The sequence below is a fragment of the Micropterus salmoides genome, unplaced genomic scaffold, assembly GCF_014851395.1.
Source record: "Micropterus salmoides isolate LMB-PRFRI ecotype aquatic unplaced genomic scaffold, ASM1485139v1 Ms_hic_scaffold_2, whole genome shotgun sequence".
In the NCBI taxonomy this organism is placed as follows: domain Eukaryota; kingdom Metazoa; phylum Chordata; class Actinopteri; order Centrarchiformes; family Centrarchidae; genus Micropterus; species Micropterus salmoides.
Genome location: NW_024041150.1, coordinates 4,562,271 through 4,587,960, shown reverse-complemented (window position 1 = coordinate 4,587,960; position 25,690 = coordinate 4,562,271). Strand labels below are relative to the sequence as shown.

Sequence of the window (25,690 nt, the reverse complement as noted above, 5' to 3'; positions counted from 1 at the left end):
CTACAGCACTACAAAATGGCGAGCTCACTCTATAGTCCACTATATAGTGAGTAGTGGGTGATTTCGGACACAGCCGATGTCTTTATCTTCTGCTAAAGAAGAGTTCAGCAGCAGCAGAGCTGTTGCCAGTGTTGGCCAAGTTACATCCAAAATGTAATACATTACAGATTACTAGTTAGTCAACTGTTATTTGAGAGTAATTAGTTAGCTATATGACAATATTACTGTCTCTGAATTGTGATGCTTTACACTACTTCTGCGTTACTTTCACTGCGGTGCATTATTCAGATAGTAAGATGTGCTGCATAGGTGGGCTCTAGTGATGGGCAGCGTTATATCCGCGGGGCCGAGCTCCGCTGTAGTTTGCACCCTGCCTACAGTCTCCACCATTCGATTCCCGCAACAGGAAATAACGTTACTCTTTTACCCATGGATTTGTTTTTGTGGTGCCGAAATGTTTCTGTGTGTTGGTGGATTATTAGAAAAGTGAAACTTAATTCTGGTTAAAATGCATTGTAACTGAGATTGTAACAGGTAGCCTAGTAATATTACCCATTTTCTTTAGTAATGTGTTATATTACTGCGTTACAGCAAAAAGCAATACATTCCTGTAAATGCGTTACTTTTGTAACGCGTTACACCCAACGCTGGACTGTTGCCAAGAGCAGAGCCAAACACCCGTCTGTTTCTTCATGTCCTCAGATCAATACAAGACTTCACAGGTCGCTATTTTGGTCTTCTGAGTTGACTTTGGTTTCCGCATCACATCGTTTCCTTCCTTTAGTGGTCTTCAGTGAGTCCCTCAAGATAAAATGTCTGATGCAAGTGTGGTGTCCGAACAATAATGCTGCGGTGATGTGTTGAGAAGAAACCCGCTTGACACTGTTCTTGATCATAAAAGTTTATTACATCAAGGAGTTCAGCTGTTGTATATAACTGTATGATAAGTATTATTTTGGATTTATTTAACATTTAAAATAGAACTTAGATACTCCAGGCTCATGTGTCTACATACTGTACAGTAGCTTAAATAGTGATAAAATGTTGATATGATAATAACACACCAAGAAATAATTTACTAATATTTTTTATTAATATTTTATTTTACTAATTGATTCAGCTGCAGAAGTACTTGAGTCTGAACTTTGTGTAGGATGTACGCACTACTGAGATACACATTTTTGGTCAACACGTCAAAACATGAGAACAAGTTTGACAGGATCCTGACACATTCTGCAGTTATACTTAAGTAAAAGTAGCAATACCACAGTGTAGAAATACTAAAAGTAAAAGTTGTGCATTCATAATTTTTATTAAAGTATTTACATCAAAATAGAAGCCTACTTTAAGTCAGGTACAAAAAGTAGATGAGAGATGGTTAAACACTCACAGCCTGAAGTCAGCTCTGAATTTATACAACACTGTTAAAATGAAATATAATCTGGCTCCTAAAGAAATCTTGCTTTTATGTGTAATATTTAACTGCAGAGCACAGCACCTTCCCTTTCCATGGCTGCAGGGCTGACGTGCTTTAATCTCTATCAGGAAGTGGAGGTGATCGTCCACCTCGAGCTGCGTTATCGTCACCTTTTCCACGCTGACATGGACAGATCAGCTTCCTGACGGTCTCTCGGTTCAGATAACAGAAGAACACAACAGTCACAAAGAGTGCCACGATTGCCAAGGATCTTATCACAGTCCCTAAAACCTTAGTCCAGAGTTCAAAGTCTGGAAGATTTCTTTGGAAGAACGGATTATTTTCGGGTTCACTTTCTTTCTCACTGACCGGGTTCTTTATCTTGCAGGAAAATGTTTCAACATCTGTCTGAGTCTTGTTGATTTTCATGTCCTGTCCCGACTCCTTCCAGTCTCCGTCTCCCTCCTTCCAGCTGTAGGTCACAGGTTCAGCCCCTCCAGTGTCTCCATCACAGGACAGCGTGCACGCTTCTGAATCCCCATTACAGGACACTGGTCGCATCCATACCTCAGGCTCGGGCACTTCTTTGATCATTTTAACATCATAGCTCAGACTCTGGGCATGGCTGTCGATTTCCACTGTGTACTGCCCCGCGTCAGCTTCTCCCATGTTCTTGATTTCCAATCGTCCAGTGGTTATGTCCAGGGTTGTGCGGCCTTTAAACGTACTGTAGTATGTCAGATTAATTAATCCCTTCACCCACTCTGCCAGCAGATTGTTGTTGTGTTTCCACAGGATGTTGCTGATGGCTACTGCTGATGGTGGTTTAGGCCTCAGCTCCAGGTTACCACCAACAGCAACGTATTTATCTTCTGCTAAAGAAACGTTCAGCAGCGCTGCCAGGAGCCAAACACCCGTCTGTGTCTCCATGTCCTCAGATCAATGCAGGACTGAAAGAAAAACACTAAGTAGACCCTGTAAGTGTTTCAGAGAGTGAAATGAGAAGTATTAGCTGTTCCTAAGTCACCACAGGACGACCTCTTCACAGTTCCTTTAATGTCCTTCCCATTTTCTGTGGTTCATTTAGTTTCTGTATTTGTAAAAGCATGAAGCTGGTCCTCCTTCAACGTTCAACGTTTTATCCCTTGATGTAGTTAAACTAAACTATTTGAACCAGCTGTCTGAACTGAAATATGGCAGCACACAATATCTCCCGCCAATCTCACAGGTAGGTTTTGAGCTTCATAAGAGCTTCTGTTGAACTCTGAAAACTAGATTTTTAGTGAACAGCTTCACAAACATACACACGTTTGTTCCTCTTTCTTCACGGGGCATCTAATTGACATAATGCAATACCGAGCCTCTTACCCTAACCTAACCTTTAACCTAACCGTAACCTTTAAAAAGTGTCTCTACCTGTAGGGACCTCAGTTTTTGCCCCCACTGCGACACGAGTCCCCAAAAGTGTTAGAAGTAAGAAAATTGGTATATTATAAGTATTAACATAACTATTATATGAACGGGTGTGTGAAACGTGAAGGGGGACGACAGCCTTAATGTCACTGTGCAGCTCTGCACTGTAGAAGGACAAATAAATGTACGTATACAGTATTTGAGAACTTTTCACCAGTTGTGCTGGTAGATAGAAACTAACTGCTGGTGAAAGAATTAGCTAAAACATGGTTACAATAAAAAATACAGAGCATGAAAAACAGCCCATAGTTAAGCTGATTGAACCTTTTTTATTTGTTGGTTTGAGGACAGAATTTTGTCTGTGAGATGTTCATACACTGTGATACAGCTTTAGGTCGTCACTAAAACATATCCAGTTCCTCAAAAGAGTGTTAAGTTTATTCGATTTACGTCCAACAAACTATTGGCTGATGGAGAATAAAAACATGCATACATATATCACATATTGCTCTCATGCTTCAGGTCCTCTGATTTATTTTAGTGCCAGCGATCCAGTTCATTACTATTCAAAGATATCTTGCAGGGCAGCCAGTGATATACCAGCTACTATCTAATCAGGCATCTATAGTGGCTGAGATTAGAACAAGCTAAAAAGCCTGACAAACAACACAAGCTATACATTTTGTTTAAGCAGAATAGGAAGTGGGCAGCAGATCTAAGTTGAGTCTCTAACACTAAATGAGTTACTGAGATGATCAATTTGGCTGCCTGATATTTAGCAGTTCAGTGTGATGAGTGAAACCTTAACAGATGTCTGGATGAAGGAGGTCTGAGGAGCAACATTTTTAGTTTGTGGTTAAATGGTAGCTGTTTTAAATGCAATAAGTTGCAGAATTTAAGCTGAATTACCATCGCTGTTTCTGTCTGAGCATGAACAGATCATTTTCCAAAGGAAAGTATAAGCCCCAGAGAGCAATTCACAAATTCCAGCGCCGTCTGATTCTTTCTTTTGGAAGAACGGGTTGGGTTCAGGTTCACTTTCTTTCTCACTGACCGGGTTCTCCATCTTGCAGGAGAAGGTTTTAACACCTGTGTTAGTCTTGGTGATTTTCATGTCCTTTCCCGACTCCTTCCAGTCTCCGGCTCCCTCCTTCCAGCTGTAGGTGACGGGTTCAGCCCCTGCAGTGTCTCCATCACAGGACAGCGTGCACGCTTCTGAATCCCCATTACAGGACACTGGTCGCAACACCACCTCAGGCTTGGGCACTTCTTTGATCATTTTAACATCATAGCTCAGACTCTGGGCATGGCTGTTGATTTCCACTACGTACTGCCCCGCGTCAGCTTCTCCCATGTTGTTGATTTGCAATCGTCCAGTGTTTGTGTCCAGGGTTGTGCGGCCTTTAAACAACCCGTAGTAGGTCAGATCAACTGCTCCCTGCACTCTGCCAGCAGATTGCTGTTGTGTTTCCACAGGATGTTGGTTATGGCTGCTGATGGTTGAGGCCTCAGCTCCAGTGTCCCGCCAGCAGCGAAGTATTTATCTTCTGCTAGAGCTTCAGAGTTCAGCAGGGCCAACAGCAGCGCTGCCAGGAGCCAAACACCCGTCTGTGTCTCCATGTCCTCAGTTCAAAACAGGACTGAAAGAAAAAGCGTTTCAGAGGGCTTAATCCTCTCTGTAACAAAAACGACAAGTATAAGTTCTTCGTAAGTGACCACAGGCTCACCTCCTTACTGCTCCTTTGATGTTCTTCTCAGTTTCTGTCGTTATTAAGTTTCCGTATCCGTGGAAGCGTCTGGTATGTGTTATTCTGTCACAAATGTAGAAGATATGGCAGGGGGCGGGGCCAGCCCACAATATCTCCAGCAAATCACAGCAGTAGTTTTTGAGTTCCATAAGGAGGGTGGGTTTAACTCTAAAAACTCTGAGGTGAAAACTGTTGATGTACTTCATAAACATACTGTGGTCTCTGTCTCACACACACCAAATACTGCAAACAACACATTCCCTTCACTTTGTGCAGATGAAAGCCAGGAGCCAGTGACAGAGGAAATCCAGCTGTTTCTATCATGTTGTCATCATGGTTGTCCAGACTCTACGTATGTGTTGGTCTGGTCTGTACTCATAGGTTTAATTTATCAAGAAAGCTAGACCAGATGGATTTAAATTTGTGATGTACACACTGTTCCTGTATTTATTGCTTAATTTTTTATCTTTTTATGCTATAAATTTTATTGTTTATTTATATATGCTATTTGCAGTGTGAGCAAGCTGCTTGGAAAATTACAGTTACTCTAGATTAAATGAAGCTTCATTACACAGAAGCTACCCCCGATGAAATGAAGAAAGTTACAGTAACGTGGCAAAAGTAGTTTACTACATCTAAGCTACTTTATTATTATTATTTTGATACTTTAGTAATTGTTCACATTTGATACTGATTTTTTTGTTTATTTTTTTATTTTCATTTTTTATTTATTTTTATATATTTTTATATCTTATGTAATTTACATGTAGCTTTGACAATATTGTTATACATTCATGCAGAGAGAGAGAGAGATGATGTCACATGGAAGTGCTTCTGCCCGTGTTCTGTCGTTTTATGCTACCTATCGAGATGTGCTACTTAGCGGTTCTGCGCATGCGCACGACCCACAAGCGCAGGCTGTTTCCACGCCCATAAATCTGTGCAACCTTGCTGTTGGGTCACCGTCAGCAATATCAACAAAAATCATTAGTGTATCAGAATACGCTACCCCTGATATCTTAATAATATAGTATTTCAACATGCTCCCCATCTCCTTACAGTAAACATGGAGCGAGTAATGGTGCAATATAAAATTATTCTGTAGTGGGAGCATTATGTGATAGGGGATATTAGTCTATTAGAATACATTGAACCACTGAAATGATTTTATAATATAATAAAAAAACAGAAGATGTCATAATACTGTGCGTTATACCTGTATGGGGTTGGAAAAGGAAACACATAAGGTAGCACTTTTCGACTCGATGCTCTGCTATCGATTTCCGCTACTTTAGAATTTTTCGACAAGGCAGCATATATTGTCAGAACACCGGCTACACATACATGTCCGTGCGTGACTGGCGTCACTTACTGATCCTTCAGAAATGCTTGGGAAAATGTAGCGTGTGTGGACGCTACCGCGCAACAATCAATGCGCTACGGTCGATAAAAGAGCTAACCATCCTGCCTATGTGTGAGACAGGTCTGCAGTTCCTTTATCATGCCGGTAAATCTGAAGGACTTTGGTGCTCAGGGTTTCTGTCAAATGGACTGAATGACTGAATTCTGGAAAATCAAAGTGATCTAACGATGTGTATCATGTCCATACTGACACAAGTTTGAACATTTATATTGGTATGCACGATTTTAGCAGCTTAGCTTAGCCTTATGTAGGCATTACACCTGAAAATGCTAGCTGCTGTACTGAAAACACCAAGCTGGGAGCGCTAAGTATTCAATAGTAAACTATATACACTTGTACAGAAAAGTTTAGATAGAGAAGAGTCCAGTTGTCCAGCAGAAGCAGAAGTTGTTGTCTCCTACAGATGACCCTGCTGGTGTAGCTAATAAACTGCTCTCACATTTACAGATCTCTGTTTACAGATCTCTGTGGTACAGAGTGGACAAAATTCCACAAATGCGTGAAAAGGAAGTCACAAATGTAGCATGACCCACAAATTGACAGATTTTCTGCAAATGTGCAAAAACTGTTTTGTGTAGAAGTCACTCTGTATTTTTGTGGATATTAATTTTACACATCACAAATGTAAAAATACACTTTGTAGATAGTGAAATATTTGCGCATCATAGTACACATTTGTGGATTGTTTTCTGTGGGTTACAAATATTAAAGTCCAACAAAATCTTCCATCGAGTACACAGCTGGGGAGACAGAGCAGGGATTTAGTGGCATGGGAGTATGATTCGAGTCTGGCGGTGTTGTATTTCAGCACACTTCATGTGACTGCAGAGTTACGTTATTTCCAGGTTATTTCTGCTGGTATTGCAGGATGAGACTAGGAAACTAAATGATAGGAGACACAAAGTTAAATTGTAGGTAGTAAGACAACAGTGCGAGCCGAGTGTCATCACGGTGAACAAAATGAGACGTGTAAAAACTGGATTTAGGAAGTTTTCAACCGTTTACTGGCTTTAACATAAATATCCATACACATTGTACAACATACAGTATATCTACAATATACACATAGTTATAGCTTGATTGTATACACGGTACAAAATGATGGCATATCAAACATCTTAGGAAACATTGAAATTAGCACTTCACATTTGAAATCTTTACGGTTTAAAGGCACAGAAGGCAGAATGTTGGTCAAGTGTTTTTCCATCTGTTGTCGATTGTAAAACTCTTCGGACTTTACATGAAATCATGTATCATCAATCATGCAGGATGTTACGGCAGTTCAGCAGCTCAGCCTCAATAACAGGTAGTAATGGTTTGATAAAATGGTTTAATGCACACACATAAAAAAGAGAAACTTGCTACAGAGTGGTGGTTCAAACTGATTACGATGTTTTTGTTTATACATAAGGATGCACCGATAAATACTGATAACGGATATCGGCCCGATACTGACTCAAACGGCTGGATCAGGTATCGGCCAATCAATTCAGTTAAAGGAGAACTACAGGATGTGTCAGCAGTGCGCCGGTAGACCCGAACATTTTACTAGGAGAGCTAACATAACATTATGTTTTACAACGTTAGTAATAGGGCTGAACAATTAACTGAAATCGCTTTATGGCCGGGAGAAGGTGCAATATTAACGGCAAAATGTGTTTAAAAATACCATTTATTACCATTAAATATTGTCACGCTGCAGAGGTGTCCTGGCCTACACATCATATTCTAAAGACTTAAGAAAACACCTTTTGTTTAGGAAGATCCTGAAAATAAATCCAACCATAATCATTTAAATGACAATAACGATGCTCCAATGTCACAAATAGCATTTTACAAATACTACTTATAAACCGTATTAGAGCCACATTGCGGAAAAGAAAATTGAGGATGAAGATTTATGTACAATTTCAACGTTTTCACTTTACAAAATAAATAAATCTTCATCCTCATATTTCTTTTTTTTATGTGGCCCTAATATTATTTGTTATATTGGAGGGAACTATCATTTTACATCATTACTGTAATGATCATGCTCTCATTTTCATTGAAAAACATTCTAGGCCAGGACACCTCTGTAGCATTTCTTCCTTAATGTGGCCCTCACACTCTGCCGTACAAATCATATCGCAATAATCAGTCAAAACACAATTAGATATTTTTTCAAAAAACTGTTCAACAGTTAGGAAGCAATGTCTAAGAAAAGCCTGATGTTGTCTTAGACCACCAGTCTCCTTCTCACAGTGAGGAATGCAGCTTATTAATTTAACACTGGTGTCGGATCGATACTCAAAGCCCAAGTATCTGTACTGGGACTGAAAAAAGTCAGATCGGTGCATCCTTATTTACTCACATTGGTCCCCGTTAGAAATGAGCGCGACCTGTTGTGTCCGCTTATTTTATGCATTGGCGTGTTTCGTTTCATTCTGCTGCAAATGTCCTGGATCACTACCACAAACATTCACCAGCTCCCTCTGGCTTTGTGCCTCTCATAAACATCAGTCATCCAACAAAGCTCACATCCAACTGTCACAAGCAGGCAAACAATAACAGACACAAAAGACCTTGATCACAGAAAACATAAATAAACATAAATCATCCCACTTGGTCCCGCACAACTACACGCAAGCTGATTATGACTCAAATGGTTTGGCTTTATTAATTAGATGATTGTCGGGCGTTATATTTGAGTTTCTTATTTTAATTAGAGTTTCTAGTACCATAGTTTAATTTAAAACTGGTAAAGGGTCTTGTGAAGCTTGATATAAACACTAATAGGTTGAAAATTCTATTTTTCTATTTGTACCTCTGATTTAAATAAAAAAAAAAAATAAAGAGGCATGTTTGGTCCTTAGAAATTAATTTCATTCAACTAATATTGTGGACTTTTAATGTGGTCACGGTAGCTCATGTAGTTATTCATGGCGAAGCTCACGTAGCTCTGGAGAAGCTGCTTCAAAAGATATTTAAAACAATACTTATTCCCTGAAACGAGTACGTGTGACCAAATAGCCTGATCATTAAAGTCATCATCTTATCAAATCAAGCTGCCTTTCTCTCAATAACTCACACAGTCCGCTTTATTACCGTTTTCCTGCCGTCTACACGTTGAAACTAAAAAAAAAAAAAAAAAAAATACATCCTGTACGGCGGCGTCCAAACAGATTAAAAGTGGGTGAAGTCCAGCACTGTATGCTAACACTTTAGCATGTTTACAGGACAGTTTACCTTGTGATTGAGCTTCGAGCACATTTCCTCTTGAAAATCAGCGTGGTCCTAAAAATCTAACATTGGTGTGTTTTAAGGAATATTAACACGTTTAAAACGAGCATGTATGTCATGTCTACTAACTCCATTTTGGAAACTCTTGGAGAGGAAACGCTGTCCTTTTTCAAACCAACCGTTCAATTACACGTTAGCTAGCAGCACGTTTGATTTTCGCAGCATCTCTGGACGGTAAGTCACACGTCTGTCCCGTCTTTTCTCGGCTGTCTCCCTCCTAATAAGGCACAAACACCAGCGTGACAGTCAGGGGGGTCGACTGTCCGGCTTTTCTGTAAAATGTGATAAAAAAGAGGAGCTGTCGGTCGATAACGGCTTCCCCCTGAAGGTCAGCGTCTACGTCCTGGCCCCGTTTGACATGTCAGAGATCTCAAACATTTAAAGGTGAACATTGTGATCAGTCCTTCAAGTTAATTAAAAAAGGGACAGTTCACCGTTTTGAGGCAGCAGTTCACACACACAGAATGAGGTGAGGATAGTCCGTCTCCAGTGATGAAGACGACGCTTCATTTGTGGTTCGACTTCAGTTTGTCGTCTTCATACAAATGAGCCTGGGGACAAAAAAAAGTTATGAGACAGCTTTGACGTGATGAAAGTCTTCGTTTAGCTTCCTGGTCAGCCTTGCTTACAGATGGTTTTTAGTGAAGTACACTGCAGTATCCTACTATTTTGAGAAATTACACACAGAAAGTTGTTATTATTCTGTCAGCCATAACACATCTGTACAGAGTTAGTTTGATCTCTTGCACTGCAGAAAATGGATAGAATTTAAGTTTATACAGCATTAAAATGTTGTTAATTTGAACATACACAGCCATGTAGATTAAATGTGTTTCTACACTGAACAAAATTATAACTTATAATATTATATAATATTATAAATTATATAATTATACACTTTGGTTTTTGCCCTCATTCATCATGAGCTGAACTCAAAGATCTAAGACTTTCTCTATGTACACAAAAGGCCTATTTCTTTAAATATTGTTCACAAATCTGTTAAAATATGTGTTAGTGAGCACTTCTCCTTTGCCGAGATAATCCATCCACCTCACAGGTGTGGCATATCAAGATGCTGATCAGACAGCGTGGGTATTGCACAGGTGTGCCTTAGGCTGGCCACAATAAAAGGCCTTAGGCTGGCCACAATAAAAGGCCACTTCAAAATGTGCAGTTCCATCACACAGCACAACGCCACAGATGCTGCAAGTTTTGAGGGAGCGTGCAGTTGGCATGCTGACTGCAGGAATGTCCACCAGAGCTGTTGCCAGTGAATTGAATGTTCATTTCTCCACCATAAGCCGTCTCCAAAGGTGTTTCAGAGAATTTGACAGTTCATCCAACCGGCCTCACAATCGCAGACCACCTGTAACCACACCATCCCAGGACCTCCACATCCAGCATCTTCACCTGCTACCCGGACAGCCGCTGCAACAATCGGTTCGCATAACCAAAGAATTTCTGCACAAACTGTCAGGAACCGTCTCAGGGAAGCTCAACTGCATTGTTGTCGTCCTCATCGGGGTCTCGACCTGACTGCAACTTCGCACAGCCATTGAAGAGGAGTGGACCAACACTCCACAGGCCGCAATCAACAACCTGATCAACTCTATGAGAAGGAGATGTGTTGCACTGCGTGAGGCAAATGGTGGTCACACCAGATACTGACTGGTTTACGGACCCCCCCGGAACCCTCCAATACAGCGAAAGCCTTTTATTATGGCCAGCCTAAGGCACACCTGTGCAATCCCCATGCTGTATGATCAGCATCTTCATATGCCACACCTGTGAGGTGGACGGATTATCTCGGCAAAGGAGGAGTGCTCACTAACACAGATTCTGACAGATTTGTGAACAGAAATAGTCCTTTTGTTTACATAGAGAAAGTCTTAGATCTTTGAGTTCAGCTCATGATGAATGGGGGCAAAAACAAAATTGCTGCGTTTATAATTTTGTTCAGTGTAATATAAAGGTTTGGATATGTGAACAGAATATAGCTCCACTGTATAGTGCGTGCAGTAGTTCATTGTATTACGTAGTGTGCCTGTCCAAGAACTGCAACAGTCAAGCATCATCTTCACTTTGCTTGAGACTAATTTTTTTTGTAGTACCTTACTCTGTTGTGTGTCAAAACAAATCTGATTCCATTTCCTGACTACGAACACATGAAGCAACAGTAGAATACTACGACCATCCATCCAGATTTCATTTTAATCTCTTGATATACAGTACATATTGGAGTCTTAGTGAAGCTTTTCATTCGCTATTATCAGACTGGGGCTGAACTCTGAATTTTTTGGCGTCCACTGCAGACTCGAAGAAGCTTTAAGTGTTACCTGGACCCATGTGTTTGTAACTAAGCGAGCGTGCTGCAGTCAGAAGCAGCAAAACTGGACAACATAATGGAAAGGATCCCTACATAGATAGCCCTTTTTAAAGGGTAAGACCCTTTTGTTTTAACCAGAAACAGCCACCATAACTCTCTCATCAAAGCCGCCAGACTCCTTTGACCAAAACAGTAATTTTATCTCTCTGGTCTACAGCTGCCTCAGCCGGTTAGTTTAGTTAGTTAGTTATTTTGTGACTTTTGACCCCTGAAACACCTAATTCACACAATAACTACCCGACTGTGGCAGCAGAAGAACAGCCACACTCATGTTCTGTGAGGTAAAAGTATTCTTTTAAATTTACTGTTTGTACTGGTCGTACTTGTTGTGCTGTGGGAAGGACAGTCTACCTGACAGTACAACGTTTAAAGATATGCGCATCTGTATTAGTACGGTGTTGTTTCGTCACCTTGCTCTCCAGCACTCGGCTGTGGATCGGGCTGCCGAGCTCCTCCAGAGTATCTGTTGTTGGTCCGTTGAGGGTTTCAGGCAGCAGGAGGCCCAGGCAGCCTGCAGACAGGCCGCTCAGACAGAACACAGTGAAAGGCATGGAGGTGTGGAGAGCCCGCTGCAACACAAACACACAATGGCATCAGAAAAACTGAGGAAACAGTAAACATAAATGTTCTGTACAATGACAATCAGACATGTCTGCATAAGCTGTATTTTACACACCTGGGCACAATCACCGATCAGAGCCAAACCTTTTATGAGCACAGAGAGCCAATCGGCAACGGTTTCTTACCAGGAAGTCTATGTGTGAGCCAACACATATTTGAAATGGCAGTGGTGGAAAGCATTTTATAATTGCATGAGTGTAAAGAGCAAAAACAAGCTCTCCACTATTATTACCATTGCAGGGAAGGTGACTGTCTAAACATACAGTAGATACCTCACAACCATATACAAGATGTACTTTGTTCCCCAACATTTGTTATTCTTTAAGATTATTTATATATCGTATCTGCTGCTACCACCTGCACTATTGTACATTATGTTTTTAATGGTATGCTGGGTTCAATTGTATGGAAATAATTCAATAAAGCAGGTGCAGTAAACGACTTACACAACCAAAGCCCTGTTAACACATGAGTGAGCTTTAATAAAAAGAGAGAACCTGGTTCCAGTTTGGCTTCAGGCGGCAGATCTCCACATTTAAGACTTTCCTCTTTGATGAAGCTTATAGTTAGGGCTGGCTCAGGTGAGTCCTGAACCAGGCCAAGACTGCCGGGACACTTCCCATGATACATCTCCCTCCTCCTCTGTTTGCATTTTTATCCTATTAATTACTACCTCGACTTCTTCCCCCTCCTGTAGCTTTTGTGCTTTCTCCTCTCCTTCTGTCTCTTTCTGCAGGTGTTTCTGGCTCCAGACCTGTGGAGTCTGGATAAATCTCTAAATAAATCAATATAAATACAAAGACTGAGCTCTTTGGTGCACCACTGAGTGTGCAGCTCACACTAGTCTGACACTGAAAGGACAGAAATTGAATCATAATTCATAAAAAGTGGCTGCTGCTGCATCCTTGGGTCAAAAATCTGCTGTGTATTCAGATTTAAACTGTGCCTGAGGTTTAGTTGCTACGTCTCGTTGAAGTAACATAAGCCACCACTAGGCGTCACTACATATTAAAGGTTCAAGTTACACCTACTGCTCCCATGACTCAGCTGAGTTCAGTTTACCATCTTAGTATCTCGCACCGAGTGTGCAGTTACAAAGTAAACTCTCATGTAAAAGTGAAACTCTCATGTAACATCGTGTATGTCATTTAAAAAGTGTCACATGGCAAAGTCATTTTTAAAATGAAGACGCAGTGTTAGTGACTGCTTGACAAACTAAACAGATGACTTCAGAGTCCATAATGCACAAGCAAATTATTTAAAACAATAAAAAGTCTAATAATAATTTATACAAACGTATTCTAAACCAAATTCCTGTTTAGTTTTATGTCCGGTAATAAAATGCATTGATTATTATTATAATACTAATATGATAACTATGAAAAACAATTAGCCAGAGTAACACATGAACTAGAAAGAGAAAGGGACGTCTTCAGACGTAACACATGAACAACCGCATGAATACAGCTGGATTAATAATTTCATTGAAGGTTCAGTCTGACCTTTGAAACCTTCCCTGTTGTTTCTGAAACCACTTCCATGACAACTGAGCGACTCCACCCAGCTGGCTGAAAGCTTTGCCAGACTGATTAGTCATATCAAACTGATTTCAGCATGAATCATCTAGCGGCGTTTCCTCTTTTCCCCCCCGAGAAGACATTCGTTGCTCTAATCCAGAAAACTATGGCATCTGTCCTGTTTCGAGTTTCTATTTAAATGTTGCTTTTGTTTTCTGTAAAGCACTTTGAATTTCCTTGTTGTTGAAACGTGCCGTGACTTCCTGCACCGTGTTGTAATTTTGTTAATCCTGCCAGAGGAATGCAGTTGATATCCACAAAAGACAAAAACTCACATTCCACATTTTCTCTTCCCGGGAAAAAAAACAGGAGGAGTTCAGAAAAAAACCGCACTATCCATTCCTGGCTTCTAACACAAGTCAATAAAAGGTCATAATACAACGCCTGTTTAAATTCCCCTGTTCTTGTACTTGCTGACGTTGGCTCAAATGTCGTCCAGAGAGAATCAGTTTCGTTGAGAAGCTACAAAAGCTAAACGCCCTTACCATGGAAGGAACAAACGGTGCAAGGATTCCTCCGACTCTGCACGACATGGAACAAACTCCCAAACCAGCGTTCCTGAAAAACACACAAAAAAAATCATTCAAATAAAATAAAAATAAAAAAAGAAGCACTTAAAGCACACTTGGTTTACTTCAGGCAGTGTGAATAAATGAGTCTTAGTTCACCTGATAACTGTCGGGTAGAGTTCAGAGGTGTACACGTAGGCGATGTTGAACGCTGCACTGACCATCAGTTTTCCCAGAAGCGCCAACGACGTAACGTTCAGCAAGGCTCCTGCAAACAGAAAGAAAACACACAGTCCCATATTTACCTTACAAGTCACAAAATACGGGCCGAGCAAATTCAGGATACTAAAGCTCAAATGCTTAAATCAGTATTTATACATCTGGACCATATTTGAAAGAATTAGTTTGAAACACTAGGACAAGAGAAACGGATTTCTTGAAGCACATCTGAGGAGCGGCAGGTATCATCTTTACGTTCTGCAGCCATTTGCATTTGTGTTATTGAGTAAATTCATATGCCAATAATAATAATAATAATAATATTAATAATAATAAACATCACGTTGAGCAGCAAAACCCCCATTATAATCATTCCTTATGGGTCACTGCAATATCAAAAAACTATAGCGTGAAACAAACAAACAGTTTGTTCAACGTCCTAATCTTAATCTTATCTAATCTTAATCTAACGTTGAATTAATTCCAGGTCGGCTCGTTGAGATAAGAGCGTTAGTCAAAGACCAAAAAGTAAAATGATTAGATAAAAAACCAGGGGATCATCATCTTAAAAATGTCGTCTTGTTTTTTTTGTTTTTTTTAAACGGACTCTGGTTGTGCAACGTGGTGACATCATCCTCACAGAACAGCTGTGCCGCCAGGTTTTCATTCTGCTTCCTTCACATCATTTCTGGTATGAATTACTTCAAATTAAACTCCTCAGGTCCTGCTGGGGTTTTGTGTTGTTTGCACTGACATTTAAGCCCACGCCCAGACATCGTATCGCCTCTGGCAAGAGGGTGCGGTCCATCGGGCCAAAAACCTCACGCCATCTGAACAGCTTCTTCCCATCTGGCCTCATCAACAAGGCCTGGGACCCTCACTGACACGGACTCTGGACTTATTCTATAACTTGGATACCTTGTCAATTTCATATGTTATGCACCTCGTCACCAAAAAACTACTTGTATAAATAAAGCTGTTTCTGATATTCCTCTGTTTTTAATGTCTCACCTGCGTTTTCGGGGATGAACGTGGTGCAGAGGCAGGCAGAGCCGGCCAGACACAGGAAACTCGCCATGCTTTTCCTCCTCCCGGCCCTGCACAACAACAGACACACAGATCACATCAGTGGAGGCTCAAACCAGGACACCTCACAACGCTATCTGCCTCGAGCTTTCAACATTTTCTTAAAACAAACTAATTTAAACTTAAGATGGAAATATAACTCCACAAAGTTTATAATTAAGGCCCCATCCAGACTACTGCGTTTTCGTTTTGAAGCTCCGGAGAGCATTTTAGTGAAGACGGCTCTCTGATTGGGTCTCATCAGTCATGCAAAACAGAAACACGATGCTGTTGACAGAGTTTTAGTATTTTTATTAAAATATTTTGTACCGTGCAAATAACACTTACATCCTACACTTGTACTGTGCATGGATCTGGGCCAATCAAAGACTTCTCCAACACTGAGGTGTTACACAGACTCTCTGAACTACATAGTGTGTATTATTGCGTGTGTGTGTGTCTCACCAGTGTTTGTTGATGAAGTATATACAGAGCGGGTAGGCGGGCAGCTCCACCAGGCCGTACATGGCTACGTTCATATAACGGCTACCAGACATCTCGCTGGCCCCCAGAGTCAGACCGTAGTACACCAGACTGCACGCATACCTGCAACACACACACAAAAAACTAATCAGACTAAACTGATCTGTTACTCTAACTGTTGCTGATAACACTACGGCCCAAACCACATGTCTTTATGGTTATACAGCATCTTAAATTCCCCGACTACTTTAAAGATTCACCTTCCATCTGTCCAAAAGCAAAAGGTTTTGTTTATTCTACAGTCAGTCTGTAACTTCAGACAAGACTGGAGGATGGAATACAGAAGATTTCTGTAAAGTAAAATATTTGTAGATACAAAACCAACCCAGAAAATGCATTTGTATAAATATTTTCTCCTCTTCAGCCTTCTCTGTTCAACGATATGTAAAAAAAAAAAAACATTTGTGAGATCCATCAAATAGCCGTTAAAAGATTACAAACAACAAAAGGATCATTTTCTAAAGAGCAAAAAGAACCTCATGATGAATTTAAAGAAGCAGAAAAATCTTAAGCAGAAACTGGAGGAATCGTGGGTATTTTATTTGCAGTACTGGTAGCAATGATAGAAGTGATAGAAGTAGCTGTATTAGTAGTAGTAATACTGCAGTAGTAACAGCAGCATCCCTTAGCAGCTTTGGGCTACAGCACCTGCAGCAACATATCTCGCACGCTTTGTTCTTCTTCTGTGGTGCTCTACTCACCAGACATACATGAGCACCATGGTTCTCAGACGGAGGACCGGATGGATCACCAGCTGCAGGACACCTGCCCCCCTGCCGTCACGGTTTCCGGCTTTAGCAGCGCAGACGCGTTTCAAAACCAGGTTGTTGGCAGGGTTGCCGTTCCTCAGCGCCATGTAGCGCAGCACCTACGAAGACGAGACGTTTACCGACTAAGTTACCTCGCTGTTAAGTTAAGAGGAACCCAGACACAGGCTGGCTAAATTCAGGGCCACCCCTTAAGAAAGAAAGGGAATATGACAATATTTAAATACAACGATACACAGTTCAGGAGTTGCAGATGGACCCTGTGAATGCGGTCAGATTCTTTTAACACGAGTCTTCGTCAACCTTCGTTTTCCACTGAGCTCCAGCACAAGAAGTCTGGAAAGAACGTATATACAGCACTTGTAATATTTGTACTAATGTATTCACCTCTTCTGCTCGCTGCGTCTGACCCTTCGAATACAGCCAGCGTGGAGACTCGGGAAGAGTGCTGGAGGGAAAAAGACCAGAGGAGTCATTACGCCGATGTAATTCGAGGAGTGGACGGCGTGCACATATTCACAAAACAGCAGATGTTTTCCGCGAAAGGTGCGACTGCTGCGTCAAGATAGTGATGCATGATGGGTTTTTGGTGGCCTTAATGTTGCTAGATGAGCTATCTCCGCGGAAACTGTCACAACAGATGGTCTGTGTGGAGTGTTTCTTTTATTATATGTATTTTTCCAAAAACAAGTCTTTAGAAGTCGTCTTACATTTTTTTACATTATTAATACTCCTGACATCACCACGACAACAACAACAACAACTCCTGCAGATTACTCTCAAGATTTCCCAAAGAGCCGGGGATTGAACTGCTGACCTTCCGATTACCGGGCAACCCGCTTGTCCTCTTGAGCCACAGTCACAATCTTGTTTACAGGATTTACATGCATCCTTAATATTTTTTTTTAAATCCCTTTTTATTTACATATCTATTTTAATTGGTTTCCATTCATTTCTGTGGGGTGTGAAAATGAGTTTGTTGTTGTTTTATAATGTTTTCGTTTTACCACAAGATCAAAAATTTAAAACACATCAGCATGGTTTGAAAAAAAAAGTGTGATATAAAAGGCCACGTACTGAGATAACATGTATATTAGACTGTACTCTGCAGGAATAAAAGAATTATAAATGACTTTGTTTTGATATCAGTGTATATCCTGCTCTCTAAATAAATATCGGTATCAGTCCACCACTAGTATAAAGACTTGTGTGACTTGTAGAAAAAAACCCTGGTATGCTCCTTTCAGTTTGTTATATTTAAGGTATTCTGATTGAATTGTAATTTATATTACATGATATTTTGTTTCATGCGTTTCAATGCTTCTAAAACCCACCAGTCTATTTTTATTTGTTTGCTTTTTTCTGGACGCAGGCGGTGGCGACTCGTCTCTCTGAGGTTTGTACTCACACAGACAGCAGGAGGAACAGGACGCCGGACGAGTTGGACGCCATAGCCAGGTTCCTCCACGGCTGGATGAAGTAGCCCAGAGCTCCGAACAGGGCGATGCCGACGGCAAAGGTCATGCTGGTCAACGTCCCTGAAGAACAGAGGAATAAATACTCAATACAACAGCGAAGGAACGCGCCGATATGTTTTCTCAAATCGCTCTAAAACTCTACATTCAATATACCAAAGAAGAAAAGCAGCCATTTCAGAAGCTGTAACCAGAAAACATTCAACACTTTATCTGATAAATATCCAAAACTGATCGACTCGATCGAATTTCAGCACTTATTTGGCAGAAGTCATTAATAAAAACTGATGCACGACCGGGTTGTTTGTGTGTTTTTCGTACCCGTCATGGCCCAGTACGACTTGCCCACGTACTCCTGAGTGAGGACAAAGCAGACGAGGCCGATGCCGCCGTTCATCAGCCCCACCAGGAGGCGAGACACGGCGAACACCTCGTAGCTGGGGGCGAAGGCGGTCACATAGCCAAAGATCACCTCGAAAAACAGGCCTGCGTGAAAGAAGAAGAGTGAGAGTAGAGTGAATGTAAGTAATGTGACTTGTAATACCTGATCCGGAGAGAAATATGAGACTCTTCTTCTTTTAAAATGGTCTGAATTTCTAAATCCAGCCCGTTGACTACTAGACAAACAGCCCCAGGACTAACTCACTGAGACAAATCATGGCGTGTGGTTTTCGCTCACCTGTCAGGTAGACAGGTCTCCTGCCGATCCTGTCCGAGAGCGGCCCAAAGACGATGTTCCCGACCAGAAGCCCGGCGAAGAACAGCGACCCTGCTAGACTGACCTTATAGGCCTGATGCCTGATGAGAAACCACTGGGGAACACAGAGAGCAGCAGAAACCACTCAGTCTCTGTTTGTGGGTTTAAGCTTCACTGACGCTAAAAGTGAAAATGCACGTGAACTCCCTCACCTCGGTCACTATGGAGTCGGTGTCCTCTGTAAAGGTAACGAGCTCCCGCTGGCTGCTGCCGACGCCGTCCAGCTGCTCGATCCGGTACTTCGGCGTGGATCCAATCAGAACGATCAGCATGGACTGACAGGCCATGTACACCTGAAACACAGAAACAAAGTTCAGAGGGCAAAGACCGTGGACAGGGCCCTTTGAAGCCCTTTATATATTTCCAAATTATGCGTTTTTCTGTTTTAATTTTCCTGAATTCTGTGTTTAAAAAAAAAATGAAGGGCACTGTGTCATCAGACAGAGTGTGTAATCATGTGGTGGACGAATAAAATGTCAACAGCAAATTTATTACAAATTGAATCAACATCAGTTAATTTGATGCATCATGTAAATATGCATATAGAAGTGTTCAAATGTATGTGAAATTATTTATAGGGACAATTTACAATGAATGTATTGTAACAGCAGGATATTAAAAATACTATAATACTCTTTAATAAAAAGGGAAAATTTACATTGTTGCAGTATTGTGCAGCGCTCCGTCTTGTTTACACAGCTAGACCAGACATAAGTGTTTTAATTTATTTTTAAACTGAATATCTGACTCCGCCTTGCATCTGCCGGTGTGGTTTTACTTCTGAGAGTCTGTTGAAGTGATGAGGTCTCGCTAGCGTCGTCTTTGATATGATGGCGTGTGTGTGTGTGTGTGTGTGTGTGTGTGTGTGTGTGTGTGTGAAGGAGGCTTTGAACTCTGCCCTCGCTGAAACACCGACACAGAGGAGACAGAAAGAGCGCCTGTTAACACCAAAACATAGCAAGAACGTTTTTCTGTTCCTCTGTGGGCAAAAACGATTACAATGTTGGGAAAGGCCCCATTGTTTTTTTAAATGGCATCAACATTTTGGCCGATTCCATGATATTGTTAGCTGAAAATCCCTCCAAAACAATGGTTGGGTCAACACTGCTGCTCATGCAGAGTTTCCACTCTGGCCATCAGGAAGGAGGAGGGCCAAACAAAACAGATCTGGGACCATTTGTTTTCCCACCAGCTGCTGGGCTTTTACACAAGCTGCAGGCCTAGCTGCTGCACACACCGTGCTTTATCTCTCACTTTATCAGGATTCAGAACAGAAAATGACCTTGCACCTCTGTAACGTGAGACGGGTGCGTATATATTCACAAAACATTTAGAACAAATCAAATCCGTTCATAGACACACGTTTTCAGTTTCAGATCTCAGCTGTTACCTGATACATCAATAGATAAATAGAGGAAATATCATGTGACCTCACTAAAGATTCACAAGGGAAAAATGTCACACTGTTAAGTAAAAAACAAAAAACTGAGAGAAAAAGTCATCAACATAAATATGACTTACAAACCTCCACATTATTTATTATATTTAGTACAAAAAACACATTAAAAGGTCCTTATAATGTTCATGCAGGATCATTTATAAATGAACACAATGCTTAATGGTCCTGATACGATATGTTCATCCAACATGTTTACAGCTGGACAGGGAATACTCAGGTAGAGCTGTAACGATTAGGCTAGTCAATTAATCGATTAGTGTGTCGAAAGACAATAAATTGACATCAGCAACAACGTGAAACATTGCTGGTTTCATCTTCTTCAATATGAGTATTTGCTGCTATTTTTGTCAGTTATGATGTCAGTAACAAAGCAGACAGAGAACATAATGTTCACAATCACCAGAAAACTAACTCATCATTAAGTCTCAAGGAGCCAATGTTTGCAGAGTATAAATCCAGTGCGCCTCACGTTGTTTGAGTAACTTATCAACTTTATTTAAGATAACATCTACAGTATATCACATGTAGTTTAAATCTATTATTTGTCTTATCATATTAAGACTATCAAAACAAATCAGTGCCAATGTGCTGAGAGACAGTTCTAGTAGAATAAACACTTTATCACCATTAAAACTGCAACTAACAATGTACTGCTTTCCAAACCTGACAACACATATTAAAAACACACAACCCTCCTGTATTCTTGCCTGTAATTAAGACAACAAAACCCATCATGAATGCAGGCTGGAACAGGATCCACTGCATTTTATTGAGGTATTGTTCTAACAAGGCCAATACCAGACTCACACACTGATCTGTCCTGCATCATACAACCTGTCAAAACACCTGAATCCACGCTTCTGAATGTTTTTAAAGTGACAACACAAGCGGTTTGTTGATTATTGTCATGACTACCTGTATTCTGCCATGGTGCTGGATAAATGGGATTTGAGATAAGAGGCTTTAAAGACGAAATAACTTAATATAGTAGTTAACAGAAAAAAAAATATGAAGGCTAAATAGACTTAAAGCAGATGTAACGTTGGTGTTTTGCACTCGGTGATCGATTTCAAGTTAATCAGTGCGCTCAACTCTACAAATCACTGGGAATCAAAAGATGGCAAACAAATCAAGCATAATAGATATGAAAAAAATTAATCATCATGTATCTACCATCTAACTACCATCAGGGGAACTTTTATTGAGTGCGGTTACGTTTAACGACTATTAGCTAGCTTAGTTAGCTTAACCGCAACGGAGGTTTTGACGAACTTCATTAAAAGATGCTGAGGTTTGAGATTAAATTTGATATTTGGGACAATACAGACGAAGTGGGAAAATACTTACAATTATTTAGAATATGTGGAATGTTGTGATCAATTCGGCAAAGGTTTGACGTTGCTACGAGTCATTTATTTTAAATAAATGTAATTTTTACACGTGTTTCACAATGCTTGTCAATATAAAAATTAACTTGCAAGTTCTCCGGAGCGGCGGGATGATATTTGGCCATGTTGGAATGATTTATGTTTTAGTAGGCAAAGTATGGTCTGTTTAGTTAAATAGCAGCTCATATACGTGTTGAGTTATGGACTGCTTGATTTGCGAAGTTAAGTTTGCCGATAAACAAGGCTGCACTATTCACGTCGTTTTTTCAAGGAAGTCTGGTTTACAGCTATTTATCCAGGAAAGTGCACATCCTGCGCTCTTACATAGAGAAACTGTAAAAATATAGTGATTGCTTAAGCGTTAAAATGTTTCAGCACCAAATGTTACATTCTGTGGCCACAATAAAACGCTTAAAAAGTCCTCCGACAGAGACTGGAAAGCCACGTAGCGCTAAGTTAGCACTGTCAGGGGCGTTCTCTGGTTCTCACGTAACGTTATTAGACAAATCCACTAACCTGGGTCAGAACAAGAACAGCCACCGCCCGCTGCTGGTAGGGTCCAAACTCGCCCACAACTTGAAAAGCTTCTTCTAAATCCATCCCAGGTCGGGCGGCCCGGCAGCTCTCTGATGTAGCATCACACAGGAAAGAGCTGCGCGAGTGTGATCCGCGCTCACTTCCGGCTTCGTTCCTTCTCCACTTCCTCCCTCCTTTTCAAGCCCCCGGCGTCCATTTCAGAAATAATAACGAGAAGTCTGCTCTGTGTGACAGGTTTATTTTTTAAGGCACTTACAAAAAACGAACCATAACTAAAAACCTTTTAAAAAAGCTAAATACAATAAGTTACGTAAAGTGGCGTCAATAGATGTGTTTTCTTTAAAAAAAAAAAAAAAAAAGAAGTCAGGCCTAAATGAACAGCAACAAAAACCATATAATTAAAAAAAAGAATGATTGTCCAATAGCTTGGAGCAGATTAAGTCACATTATTTTAAGTTAATTACATATACACATTGTCAAAATGCTGAAACATCGCTTGCCATTAGCACTGAACATGCAGTGATAAGATGTATAATGCAATGTACAGCCAATTAATGGATCCAGGATTAAAACAAACACACACATTGGCAGCATCCCTTAAAATGATGTTTGGATTTCTTCTAGTCTATTCTTCGATTTTTTTTTTTTTTAATTTAAGGGTACTTCATTCAATTTAGCAACACTTGAGAGTCGCTGGATCCAGGTTCAGATAGATAGATCAGACAGATGGATAAGACACGTCTTACATTCAGTTCATCAAGGAATAGCAGAAACAAAAACTTAACAGTTCTTTTAGATCTGGGCTTCAATTGTTAGTACATTCTTTGGGATTTGTGTTAATACGTGAACTGGAAGTGTGGCTAAATGGACACTTAAGGACATGTATACCCTCTCTCATACTTATTGTCATAATCATATCCTCATAAGCTACACACAGTTTTAACACAATAAAATAAAAAAAATCTTGATGCCATCCCTCTGTTCTATTGGGTTTTTTTTTGGGGGGGGGGGGTTTGGGAGTTTTCTTCCTCCTGCAAAGTAACAGTCCATGATGCTAATAAAGACACACAAGCATTGTTTTTTCCCCCCAGATTGGGTCAAACGCACTATGAGTGGCAAATTCCCCATGAGAAGAGAGCTCCACGACTTCATGCATCATTTTGTTCGTTTGTAGAATTCTTGTCTGCAGTCGTTCCTTCTTCCATCATGTTCAAAGATTCATCAGGTTTTACAGGTTCAGGTTTAGTTGAAGGATTGTTTCCACCTCGACGTTTCGAGATCTCTTCCATGATCTTGTCCCTCTTCCAAAATGCTAGACCTACAATAAAACAAAGGCCCAAGACGGCGGGGACAACCAACCAAACTGCAGGTCCAGGGCCGTTCGTCTTGTTCTTTAGGAAGAATGGATTCTTTTCGGGTTCACTTCCTTTCTCGCTGACCGGGTTCTTAATCTTGCAGGAAAATGTTTCAACATCTGTCTGAGTCTTGGTGATTTTCAGGTCCTGTCCCGACTCCTTCCAGTCTCCGGCTCCCTCCTTCCAGCTGTAGGTCACAGGTTCGGCCCCTCCAGTGTCTCCAACACAGGACAGCGTGCAGTTTAGTGAATCCCCATTACAGGACACTGGTCGCAACACCACCTCAGGCTTGGGCACTTCTTTGATCACTTTAACATCATAGCTCGGACTCTGGACATGGCTGTTGATTTCCACTAAGTACAGCCCCGCGTCAGCTTCTCCCATGTTCTTGATTTCCAATCGTCCAGTGGTTGTGTTCAGGGTTGTGCGGTCTTTAAACGTACTGTAGTATGTCAGCTCAATTTGTCCCTGCACCCACTCTGCCAGCAGATTGTTGTTGTGTTTCCACAGGATGTTGGTGATGGCTGCTGATGGTTGAGGCCTCAGCTCCAGTTTACCACCAACAGCGAAGTATTTATCTTCGGCTAAAACAGAGATCAGCACGGTCGCCAGCACCGCCGCCCGGAGCCAAACACCAACCTGTTCCCCCATGTCTTTAATCTCAATACAGGACTGAGAGAAAATCGATCTTCATACCCGCGAAAAAGCGACGGTTAGCTCGTCAGGCTGAAGCTGGTGTGCTAGCCGCGCCCTTCCTTCCTTCTTCTTCCTCGCTCGCTCGCTCGCTCTATGCGAGTGTGACAGATCTGTTGGTGTTCACCGTGAAAATCTGATCACCCGGGCGGTCTCCTCACTGCCCGAACCAAATTCGACAGGTTAATCTGTAATACCAGCGAAAAATGGTCGGTTAGCTCGACAGGCGGAAAGCTGGTGTGATCGGGACGCCCTTCCTTCCACGCTCGCTCTCTGCGAGTGTAACGGATCTGTTGGTGCTCACCGTGAAAATCTGATGACTCAGGTGGTCTCCTCACTGCCAGATTTAAATTCGACACATGTTGATCTCTAACGCAGAGCATAATCTATCTAAATATTTAACCTTCTACCACAGCGAGTTATTCCATCGCTTATTTAGCTAGTATGTTATAGCTTGAATCGATTAATTACAAGTTTCGTTCGAACCGGACAGGCATTATTAACAGAAGCCAGTCAACGTCCGGTTACCGGGCGTTTTATTAAACGTTGTTAACAAAAAAACTATGACAAAAAGGACATTAATACTAATAGAAAGGACACAAATAAGTCTGGTTAAAGGTTGTACTTGTTGGTATTTATTCTGATAAGTCAGTTTTAGCCTTTCGGACAGGCGGTTTTCAGGTAGAAACACGAGTAGGACGTATTTGATTAGGGAGACATTTTCTATCACTACACGTATATGAACCGAAAGTAAATGATGGGAGTTTCCCCGTGTTTATGACAAATATATTTTAACAAACGTAATGAAGGGTGTAGATACAGTAACACCCATAAAACATTCCGCGCGGAAAACACCCCCCCTAAAAAAAACCCCGTTTAGAGGTTTGAAGGGAAAACACATCCTGACACTACATGGATCAATCCAGGAGACTAAAGTTACTATCAGCCATGACATTAACATTTATTAATCTGCTCAAATCAAACAAACCCTTCATTTTACTGTCACATTTCATGCTATCACGCCTTGTTCTGTTAAGTTACTATCATTTTTCAAAG

The 25,690-nt window shown here is 41.0% G+C and overlaps 3 protein-coding genes and 1 pseudogene across 3 annotated transcripts; all 4 read right to left on the bottom strand.

The window, feature by feature from the left end:
- Window positions 1–1,071: 1,071 nt before the first annotated feature.
- On the bottom strand, window positions 1,072–2,900 carry LOC119911570. The gene has a single exon (XM_038730473.1). The coding sequence runs from the start codon at window positions 2,345–2,347 to the stop codon at window positions 1,532–1,534; it is 816 nt and encodes a 271-aa protein (XP_038586401.1). The 5' UTR covers window positions 2,348–2,900; the 3' UTR covers window positions 1,072–1,531.
- A 241-nt stretch (window positions 2,901–3,141) lies between these two features.
- LOC119911571 lies at window positions 3,142–4,687 on the bottom strand (annotated as a pseudogene).
- Window positions 4,688–8,821: 4,134 nt separating this feature from the next.
- slc22a15 (solute carrier family 22 member 15) lies at window positions 8,822–22,729 on the bottom strand. The gene is made up of 13 exons (XM_038730471.1): window positions 22,566–22,729; window positions 19,355–19,495; window positions 19,125–19,257; window positions 18,767–18,931; window positions 18,379–18,508; window positions 17,358–17,418; window positions 16,905–17,071; window positions 16,126–16,266; window positions 15,607–15,692; window positions 14,536–14,644; window positions 14,353–14,425; window positions 12,080–12,238; window positions 8,822–9,834 (listed from the first exon to the last, which is right to left on the bottom strand). The coding sequence occupies exons 1-13, from the start codon at window positions 22,647–22,649 to the stop codon at window positions 9,790–9,792; spliced, it is 1,494 nt and encodes a 497-aa protein (XP_038586399.1). The 5' UTR covers window positions 22,650–22,729; the 3' UTR covers window positions 8,822–9,789.
- Window positions 22,730–22,929: 200 nt separating this feature from the next.
- Window positions 22,930–24,920, bottom strand: LOC119911569. The gene has a single exon (XM_038730472.1). The coding sequence runs from the start codon at window positions 24,590–24,592 to the stop codon at window positions 23,735–23,737; it is 858 nt and encodes a 285-aa protein (XP_038586400.1). The 5' UTR covers window positions 24,593–24,920; the 3' UTR covers window positions 22,930–23,734.
- Window positions 24,921–25,690: the final 770 nt, after the last annotated feature.